The following is a 10,984-nucleotide window of genomic DNA, read 5'->3' as shown; positions in this document are numbered from 1 at the left end:
GCGATTAACTAATGTGAAAAAGCTTCAATTTAATTAATAGTCTGGAATTTAAAATTTGGATCTTGAATTGAATTTTGTATATATAATTTATTTATAAAATAAAAAATACTCATATTCACAATTTTATAAACTAAACTCTAATTTATTTATTTTTTGTTGCAAATGCATGACTTGAAATATGAATAGTAAATTATTTTTATTGATTATATTTTGGTGTTTAATCTAATTTCTTAATGCTAGAGTAGAACTAGAATGGCCCAGGTCAAGGCATCGTCTCTTTTCCTCGTAATTGAGAGACATTAGAGCTACAGAAAGAAACCGTGAAAGGGGAGTCACGTCCAAGTTTTACAGCTGATATAACATTTTTTTTTTCATGTACAGATAATAAATAACTCGTTATTATTATATTATTTTTACGGGCTCCGTTGGTAACTTGGGTGTGTGTTGATGTTACCATAACTCTGTTGTTGTAGGCTTTGCACGCATAGCATTAGCAGCAGCAACACCAACACTCGCATTCGAGAAAGCCTAGGGTTTGCGTTTGCGGCATGAGTCGCCGTGGCATGGACGACGACGACGAGGAGGAATACGAGGAGCAGGACGAGCAGGTCGCCGACTTCGACGAGGAGGAGGACGAGCAGGTCGCCGACTTCGTCGAGGAGGAGGAGGAGGGCAACCACCGAGGACGCGGCGGCGGTGGCGGCAGGAAGAGGGGAAGATCTGGCTTTATCGATGACGACGCCGAGGAGGTCGACGAGGACGAGGACGAGGAGGACGACGATGACGAGGATTTCGATGGCCGGGGTGGCGGTGGCGGTCGGAGGCGCCAGTACAAGAAGGTTTCCGCCTCTAATTTCTTCGATGAAGAGGCCGTGGTGGATAGTGATGAGGAAGAGGAAGAAGAAGAGGGAGAAGACGGTGCGTTTTTTTCTCTCTCTCACATTGTTTAGTTTGCGATTTGATTATATTGGAAATTGAAATCAATCGGATTAGATATGAATGGTGGATGGATGAAATTAGGGTTGGAGCTGCGGATTTAGGGTTTGTTTTCTCTTTCAATTAAATGGCGTGAAAAGCTTATTAGCTGGTTGTGGTTGATTTGAATCTAGATTAGATGTGGTATACAATCCTTGCTTGCGGAGGTTTTTTTTTTTTTTTTTTTTTTTTTTTTTTTTTTTTATCTTTTTTAACCGACTGTGTCTGTATATGAATATCGTTTTTTTTTTTTTTTTTATATATATTTTGGATTACCTTGGGTGTGTTGTTGATTATGCAAGAGTATCCTGCAATTGTAATTTGTGGGATGCTCTTTTGTTTTATTGTCATGGCTCTGGTGGGAGTGGAATTTGACATTGGCAGCCATACAAGTTACAGTTGCAGCCATTGCAGGCTAATGTAATCTGTACTAACTGTAATATGGTTGTGACATTTTTCTTATTGTTAACGGGAAGGACTTCTTTGTTATTTGAGGTGATGTGATACTAGTGATAATTATGAATATGAAGTCATGTCTTCTAGTCTGTTTTATGGACCCATTTAATTTGTCTTGGTCTTATTAAGTTGATGTTTCAGTAATATTCTGGTACTTCTTGTGCTGGGTTTTTCAAATAGATAAGACACTTTAAAATATTGGAATTACAAAATTGAAACTCTTTTTTTCCCCAGAGGCTACACTGATGCAATTGAGGATCAATTTTGTGATTTATGTTTGTGATTTTGATAAAACAACAACTTTGAACTGTAAACATATATTGAAACAAGCTGAAATTACACGCTACATCAATGGTATTCTCTGTTCTCAAACTCACATGCAGAACGTCATAACTGCATTTTCAAACACCGTTCCTAAAATGAAGATTAAGAAAATGCACTACAAAGCATAACTATTATATGGCTAACCACCATTCACTAGGAAGCATAATAGCATAACTGCCTTTTGACCACACCTCCTGGAATAAACATTCCAAATAGAATATTTTGGAGCATGATCCATGCATCTAAACCAAACACAAACCCATTAATCTTGGATCCAGTAGTCAGTTTCCATCAGATTGATTATATGCTATTTGATTCATTGAAATTTTGGTGTGCCCAGAGTATCAATTTCTCAAGAATCTTGATGCATGGTTTAAATTTTTCTGTTGGAAAATTTCCACTTAGTGGCTTGGTGGTGTTTTAGAAATGAGACTACCAGCTGCAACAGTAGCATTGGGTGGCGAGCATCAATGTCAGTGATGACTGTTGTATAAATAGGGTAGCCGTAAACTTGTTATCTGACAGAAATTGGGAGAATAGTGGGGGTGATGTGATGCAATAGAATCAAGGACCATTGTTGATGCTTGATAAGGATGGCAAGACAATTGCAGTGGCAATTGTGGGTGTTGTCGTGATTATTGCCGTGGAGGTGGCAACAACTGTAATGGTAGAAGGTAGAGGTGGGATAAGTGCATACACTTATCAAATTTTTTTGTATGGTGAGAATCTAAAGAACCATTTAGTATGGGCGAGAGTTTCCCTTTCCCATATTGTTAAATTGATATTCAGTACCTGTTTGAAATCCTGAATTAAAATAAGAATCATTACACACCTGGGAAATCTTTTAAAATCTCTGATTCAAAAATAATTACATAGAAATCATTTGTCTTCAGAAAATTTCACAGGGGAGGTCATCGTAATTTCAAAAATTAGAAGGGATTGTCATAGGCTTTAAGTGTACAGCTACAATAACATAAACAGCAGTAGCCTTTTTCCACCATGTGGGATTGGCTGCTTGGATCAAACAATGCCATAATGTTTACTCTAAATCATGTCTATCAACAAACCATTTTTGTGACATTGCTGTTAAGTCCCAATCCCAATGTATAGAAATGTTATATATTACAGAAAACAGCACGTAATTTCTTTCTTCTTGAATCTTGATGTAGATTCATTGTTATTATTTTTGTTATTGTCAGTGTTAGGATGCAATTATGCAAATTGGTTCTGGTTCTCAAGTTCCTCCCCTTTTTAAAGCAAGGACTGTTATATTTCCTTTAGGTTACTTTTTCTGATTGGTTGTGGGGGCTTGCTGTGGTTAATTTTATATTGATTTGGTGTTTGATGAGCTACTTGCTGTGAGAAAACTAATGGTTATTGAACTTTGAAACCAAAAAAAAAAAAATTATGTGGTAGTCAGTAAATCAAGTATGTCTATGTGTCTCAAAAGCATTTCTGTGTGATCTAGCATTTTAAGTGGTAGTTGTACTCTAGGTCTTCTGAGTGTTTTTTTTTAAACAGCATAGAGTTTTCAAAGACACTTTTTCCTGAGTGTTTATAAACAGCATAATGATTGTCTCATCTGGTTACCCTATCTTTCTTTTTTTCAAGATGACTGAAATCATGGCCTATTGACTAGGGGCTTGCTTGATTCTATTGTTATTATTTTTGAGAACTATTTCTCAGAATAAAATATCAAGGCATTTTTTTTGGAATTGTGTTTTGACTATAAGTTTTGCAAGCTTGGCAATGTTTTAACAGCAGTGGTGGTTTGATGTGAGTTGAAAATCTCTGAAAACATGTTAAAGAAAACAATTTTTTAAAAACATTTTTCTACTCAACCAACAGATTTTGGATGACAAGTTTTTAAAAAAAATAAAATGAAATAAAACTAAAAATCCAAACAGATTTATGTGTTTTATTTTTTTAAAAGCAGGCTATAGAAATTAAAGTGTTTTCATGAATGCACTTTAATTTCATGTGTATATGTATGCATGTATATTTTATTGTGATGCTAGATTTTTCTTTCATCTGTGACTGAATTTTGGGGAAGGATTGAACTTTGTGTGTTTCTACTGTTATGCACATGTTGAGCAGTCTTTATAAATTTGTTGTCTCAGGCCCTCAGTTACTATGTGTAAAATACATCCATTATTTATGTAGATAAGTTAACTACTGTTGAAACATGCAGACTTCATTGTTGAGGGTGGATCTGATCTGCCGGAAGAAGATGATGGGAGAAGGATGCGTAGTAGCCGTATGCTGCCACATCACCAAGAGGATCATGAAGATCTTGAAGCTATGGCCAGAAGCATCCAGGAACGTTATGGAAGGCGCCTAACAGATTACGATGAAGAAACGACAGATGTGGAGCAACAAGCTCTTTTGCCATCTGTGAGAGATCCAAAGCTGTGGATGGTCAAATGTGCAGTATGTTCCTATCTGTATTGTGATGATTTCCTTTTTCTTTCAAGGATATAGAAGCAATGTTTTATATTCTTTGTTTTTGTTCATTAGATTGGTCGTGAGAGAGAAACAGCTGTTTGCCTCATGCAAAAGTACATAGATAAGGGGTCTGAGTTGCAAATAAGATCAGCTATTGCTCTCGATCATCTCAAAAACTATATATACGTGGAAGCAGATAAAGAAGCCCATGTCAGAGAGGTATTGTCATGTAAAATGTTTGTTCATAAATAACACGGGTCTTTATGGATTAAATTGTGTGTGCATATGTGTTTAAAATTTTGCGTTTGTTTTCAGGCTTGCAAAGGTCTGCGCAATATATTTGGCCAAAAAATAACACTTGTTCCAATCAGAGAAATGACTGATGTTTTGTCTGTTGAAAGTAAAGCTATTGATCTTGCTAGAGATACTTGGGTCAGATTGAAGATCGGGACATATAAAGGGGACCTTGCCAAAGTATGCATCACATTCTAGAAATTTCATGATACCATCCATTTTGTTTTCTTTATTTACTATCAAATATCTCTTCTATAGGTAGTGGATGTTGATAACGTGCGGCAGAGGGTTACTGTCAAATTAATTCCAAGGATAGACTTACAGGCTCTTGCAAACAAATTGGTACGAAATGTTGCAGTTTTTTTGTAAATTCATGCATTTTATTTGACCAATGTTTAACTTAATTGAAAGTTTAAATAGCCCAAGTCTGTACTTTTTTTACAAATCACTTGTGTCATGCAGGAAGGTAGAGAAGTTGTGAAAAAGAAGGCTTTTGTTCCTCCTCCTCGTTTTATGAATGTTGATGAAGCAAGGTATTGCTGGTTCTCTCCATTCTGTTACTGAAATGTCTTCTGTTTCTTGGAAACTTTTCAGTTCCTGGGCTGAATAAATTTATGCTTTCTATTCAGGGAACTGCATATCCGTGTGGAGCATAGACGCGATGCGTATGGGGAACGATTTGATGCAATTGGAGGCATGATGTTCAAAGATGGATTCTTATACAAAACTGTATCGATAAAATCCATTAGTGCTCAGAACATCAAACCTACTTTTGATGAGCTTGAAAAATTTCGTAAACCAGGCGAAAGTGGAGATGGTGACGTAGCTAGTCTGTCAACTTTGTTTGCAAACAGGAAGAAAGGCCATTTTATGAAAGGAGATGCTGTTATTGTTGTTAAGGGTGATTTAAAGAACTTGAAGGGGAAGGTGGAGAAAGTTGATGAAGATAATGTTCATATAAGACCAGAAATGGAGGATCTTCCAGTAAGTATGAATGGATAATTAACTGGTTTTATTCCGTGTATAGTCTGCCAGTTTTGCATGTTGATGATTAATAATAAATTGATTTCATGATGGTCTAATTATCTTTTTTCATTGTATGTCAGAAAACTATTGCTGTAAATGAAAAGGAACTTTGTAAATATTTTGAACCTGGAAACCACGTTAAGGTAGTTTCTGGTGCTCAAGAGGGGGCTACAGGCATGGTTGTGAAGGTCGAGCAGCATGTGTTGATCTTAATATCTGATACAACAAAAGAGCATGTGAGTTTTATGGTCTCTATATATATTTGCTGAAAGGCTTGTTAATTTCTGTTTTCTAATAATATTTAGTGCAGAAATAACATAAAAATATCCTCTCTTTAGATCCGTGTCTTTGCAGATGATGTTGTAGAAAGTTCAGAAGTAACCACTGGAGTTACAAGAATTGGGGACTATGAACTTCGTGATCTTGTATTGCTAGAGTAAGCCTTTTCTTGTGCCTGAGATTAGGCATAACACCTTGCCTCTGTGTGATATGGTTCAAAGTTTTCTCACTTCTAATTTAACATGGTGCAGTAATAATAGCTTTGGTGTGATAATACGTGTTGAAAGTGAGGCATTTCAGGTTCGTACCTTAAGGACTCAATTTGTTTTATTAAAATTTTGAGACGTTTGCCATTAAATTAATGCCTATTGCTTTTTTTTTTAGGTTCTTAAGGGGATTCCTGACAGACCTGAAGTTGTGCTTGTTAAATTAAGAGAGATCAAATGTAAGATAGATAAGAAAATAAGTGTGCAGGATAGGTTTAAGAATACGGTATCGTCAAAGGATGTTGTGCGGATCATTGATGGTCCCTGCAAAGTGAGGTTTTTTCGTTCGGCTAGATTTATTTCTTGAAAGATATTATTGTTGATATTTATTTATCTGTTTATTTTTTGGTTAGGGAAAGCAAGGTCCTGTGGAGCACATATATAGAGGAATCTTGTTCATCTTTGATCGCCATCATCTTGAACATGCAGGCTTTATATGTGCTAAGGCCCAATCATGTGTAGTTGTGGGAGGTTCACGCTCCAGTGGTGACAGAAATGTAACCATTTCCTATTTTAATTTTTATGATTTTTTGTTTTTTATCTTCGTGACAATGTTTTTGCTTAATTTATTCCTTTCCTCCTTTAGGGGGATGCCTACTCAAGATTTGCCAGTCTTAGAAGTCCAAGTCGTATTCCACCGTCCCCGAGGAGGTTTTCTCGAGGAGGGTCAATGGATTGTATGTGTAAATTTTTCTGTGTATTATATGCTGGAACATTGAACCAGTCTATCATTTTGTTGTACCTTTTTTAAGAAACATTTCTGATGTTAATTTATTTGGATGTGGTATAGCTGGAGGGAGACATAGGGGTGGAAGGGGCCATGATAGTTTGGCTGGGACAACCGTTAAAGTACGCCAAGGTCCCTATAAAGGTTACCGTGGGCGTGTTATAGATGTTAAAGGCACAACAGTTCGTGTTGAGTTGGAATCCCAAATGAAGGTTGTGACAGGTATGTCTTCTTAGTGGTGCAAACACCTGTTTGCATGTATATTTCTGTATTTGCATGGTCTCTGACTTGGTGATTTGCAGTTGACCGGAACCATATATCTGACAATGTGGCTGTAACCCCATATCGGTAAGTTATTTGTTCATGTGTTTTGGATTCCTTGTGTGCGTTGAAAGTTGTTCAACCGTCTGACTTTTATGTGTTCTTCCAGTGATACATCTCGCTATGGAATGGGAAGTGAAACACCAATGCATCCTTCTCGAACTCCCTTACATCCATATATGACTCCAATGAGAGATCCTGGAGGTTTGTTTGATTTTATTGTTATAGATTTTTTTATTTATTTTGGAGGATTAACACGTCTGATGTTTGACTGATTGTTATAACTACTAATTGTTAAATGTACTGCTATTTATAGCAACACCTATTCATGATGGAATGAGAACACCTATGCGTGACCCAGCATGGAATCCTTATACTCCAATGAGTCCTCCAAGGTTCGTCCAATCATCATTGTTCTTCGTTGAGCTAATATATAATACTCTCTTGTTTTGTTTTACATAGTTTCTGCTTTAATAAAAAGATTTCATCCTTCCAATTTGTATGCTGGGGCCCTTTTTAAATTTATTTATCCAACATGAAAAGGAAAAGATAGAATTAAATGTCTAAGTTAATCCACCTTCAAAAGGGCATCAATGTCCCAAACAGAAGCTACTAGAACTTGAGGTTTATAATGAATTTGTTAGTTAAAAGCATTTTTTCCTCTTTACGGTCTGTTGTACTGTTAGGTTTGTAGCATATGTGATGTTTGATGTATGAATTTTGATGGTGAAAATAAAATCAGGGATAACTGGGAAGATGGAAATCCAGGCTCTTGGGCAGCCAGTCCACAGTATCAGGTCAGGAGATTTAGCAAACTTGAGATACTCTGCAACTTCATATGAGGAACCATATTTTTATTGTCCTTTTCCTTTTTAATCATTTCAGCCTGGAAGCCCTCCTTCACGGCCATATGAAGCCCCAACTCCTGGTGCTGGTTGGGCTAGCACTCCTGGTGGAAATTATAGTGAAGCTGGAACACCGCGGGACAGTTCTGCCTATGGTAGCACTACCTCTTGTCCCTTCAAATCAATAATATATTTTGTATTTTTAATTTTATGCTAATACTCTATTCTGGGGGTTGTTTTGCAGCCAATGCTCCAAGCCCATATTTACCATCAACACCTGGTGGACAGCCTATGACACCGAGTTCAGCATCTTATCTTCCTGGCACCCCTGGAGGACAGCCTATGACTCCAGGCACAGGTGGTATGGACATGATGTCTCCAGTTTTAGGTAACTTTGTTTTGTCAATCTATGACAGACAATTTTATTATCTACATTTTCTTGTTTTTTTTCTTTTTTTTTTGGGGGGGGGGGGGGGGGGGGGTGCTTGTCTATTTGGTTACATAATCAAACTGCAACTTTGTGATGTACCTAATTCTCTTCATCTATGATTGTAAAGTAACTTATAAAGCATGGCCCTTGAAATGAAGGACGACTAGTGTTAGGCTTAGTGGTGTGTCTCATTGGTTTTCTTAATTATTATTCTACACTTGTTACATTGCATTTAATACGAAGATGATTATTACTCTGCGCTTAGTATTTGGTTTGCTACTTGTTTGTTTCCTCCTCTCATTTTATTACATACACTAGTCAAATATGGTCAATGATAGAGTGGTTATTCTGGTTCAAACATTATATCTCTTGCTATTCATTTTGCAGATTTATTTATATGATTTTTAGTTCAAATGCCTTGAGTCTCACGTGTCTACCATGGAGACATCCCCATAAGGATAATTGTTAACACTTTTCACTTTTTTACAAAGCTTAATCCTGGATCTATTATGTGTACTACTGATTTGTTTTGATTGGATCATCAACAAAAAAATTGAAACGTCTTTTTCTTACGTTTAGTTTGCCAATTTGGTGGTTTAATTTTTGCAGGTGGGGAAAACGAAGGGCCTTGGTTTATCCCAGATATATTGGTCAACGTACACAGGGCTGGAGAGGAATCTGTTGGAGTTATAAGAGAGGTTCTCCCGGTATGGTGACCTGACCTAGTAGCTCGCTTGTACATACATGTTCTTTTACATTTGTACGAGGGATCTTCAAGTTGAGACAAAATATGGCTGTTTTTTCGTTTCATTTGCTTGGTTTCTGTTTAATGACGTTGGCATTTTTTGTTTCTTCAGGATGGCTCTTACAGGGTAGCTCTTGGATCTAGTGGCAATGGTGAAGCGATTACAGCCCTTCCTAATGAAATGGAGGCTGTGGTACCAAGAAAATCAGACAAAATAAAGATTATGGGTGGGGCATTGCGTGGTGCCACCGGCAAATTGATTGGTGTAGATGGTACTGATGGAATTGTAAAGGTAGATGACACATTGGATGTGAAGATTTTAGACTTAGTTATTTTGGCAAAATTAGCTCAACCATGATATAAGCTTTATGTAGAGAAATTACTTTAATGCCATATCTTTTCTTGTGTCAACTGTTGCTAGCGGTTTTGCCTCTCTGTCTTTCTCTCTATAATACGCTCCCTGCATACCTTTGTCCTCCCAAGTGACAAGTTCCAACTGCAGATAAATATTTGCTTCTAACAAATACCCCTATAAATTATTGTTTTCCTTACATTAGGGTAACCCATAAGAATAGGGATGGAATCTTTGAGATTAAAGTTGTTACCCTCACAAATATGGAAGTGAGCATGGGTACTTTTTTTTTTTTTTAAATGTGGACATGAAGATGAGTACCGTAGCATTCTCTACCCAAATTCTATTCACTGTCATCCTTAGTCCTAACATTACATACTTTTTTTCCCCCTTCAAATGATAAAAGTGTGATCAAGATTTTTTTTGTACAACAATTATTCAAGAACCACCATATCTTAGTATCATAATGTTTCGTAAACAACGAAATTAGAAGTGTATTTTTAGTAAGCGTGTAAAAAATATAAGCACAATTTCATTTAGTGTTACTCATTCCGTCTTATGTGTTCGTGTGTATATATGGATTTTTATTTCGATTCTAAATGTTTTTTTTTCCAAAATTAAGAACATATTAGGTTTTTTAACATTTTTCTTTACTAGTATCTCACATAAATACTTGAATGAATTTATAATTATGTTTTATTTTTAATAATTTTTTTGTTGAAAATAATTAGTCACTATACTATTTGTTATTAATGTAATTAATTTAAAGCTAACTTAAAGACATCTTATTTTTAATGTTGATACAATGAAATACCATCCTAATACAAAATGAGGGTTTTTCATATGCTTGTTTCAATTTGATGATTATAATAATTGATTCATTTTTTTTTGTGTTTTTTCACTCATTTAAATAAATGAAAATAAATTTTTACTTATTTATTTAAATACTTTCTATTTTTATCCTAATACAAAATGATGGTTTTTCATATGCTTGTTTCAATTTGATGATTATAATAATTGATTCATTTTTTGTGTGTTTTCGCTCATTTAAATAAATGAAAATAAATTTTTGCTTATTTATTTAAGTACTTTCTATTTTTATTTATTATTCTTTATTTCCCAATTGCTTATCTTTATCAATACAAAACATAATAATATGTTAAGTTGAATAGAAATAAAACAAAGAGAAATTTTATTTGATTGAAGAGAATATAAATAGAAAAGAAAATATTAACGTGTCAAAATAAAAATTTAAAATTGTTCTTACTTTCATTTTCTATTTTCAATTCAAATTCCATATCTCTCTTATTCTTTATTTCCCATCCACCAACCAAACACATCGAATGTGCAACTTCAAGAATCGAGCTTCATTTTAGAGTTCAAACTATCACTTTTAACTTTTAATTATTGCCACCGATGCCTTTTGTGTTTAAGGTCGAGGGAGCAGAGTGAAGTTGGCATTTAAGTCACCACAAAAGTAAACTGTAACTTATTTTAAC

At 35.4% G+C, this 10,984-nt stretch overlaps 1 protein-coding gene across 2 annotated transcripts; it reads left to right on the top strand.

The window, feature by feature from the left end:
- Positions 1-243: 243 nt before the first annotated feature.
- LOC114410348 (putative transcription elongation factor SPT5 homolog 1) lies at positions 244-9,657 on the top strand. Of its 2 annotated transcripts, XM_028374270.1 has the most exons (23): positions 244-375; positions 474-918; positions 3,947-4,185; positions 4,273-4,419; positions 4,516-4,674; positions 4,753-4,836; positions 4,957-5,027; positions 5,124-5,478; positions 5,601-5,756; positions 5,859-5,956; positions 6,051-6,099; positions 6,184-6,336; positions 6,419-6,562; positions 6,652-6,742; positions 6,856-7,014; positions 7,095-7,140; positions 7,223-7,317; positions 7,430-7,508; positions 7,856-7,910; positions 7,999-8,113; positions 8,203-8,346; positions 8,998-9,095; positions 9,246-9,491. In XM_028374270.1, exons 2-23 carry the CDS (start codon positions 549-551, stop codon positions 9,489-9,491), a joined length of 3,153 nt encoding a protein of 1,050 aa, XP_028230071.1. In that variant the 5' UTR covers positions 244-375; positions 474-548. The 2 variants fall into 2 exon arrangements, with proteins under 2 accessions (XP_028230071.1, XP_028230072.1); XM_028374271.1 differs by lacking the exon at positions 244-375 and having other exon boundaries at positions 549-918; positions 9,246-9,657.
- Positions 9,658-10,984: the final 1,327 nt, after the last annotated feature.

The sequence above is a fragment of the Glycine soja genome, chromosome 4 (genome assembly GCF_004193775.1).
Source record: "Glycine soja cultivar W05 chromosome 4, ASM419377v2, whole genome shotgun sequence".
Taxonomy (NCBI): domain Eukaryota; kingdom Viridiplantae; phylum Streptophyta; class Magnoliopsida; order Fabales; family Fabaceae; genus Glycine; species Glycine soja.
Note: the sequence above shows the minus strand (reverse complement) of the source record. Positions and strands in the feature narration are given on the sequence as shown.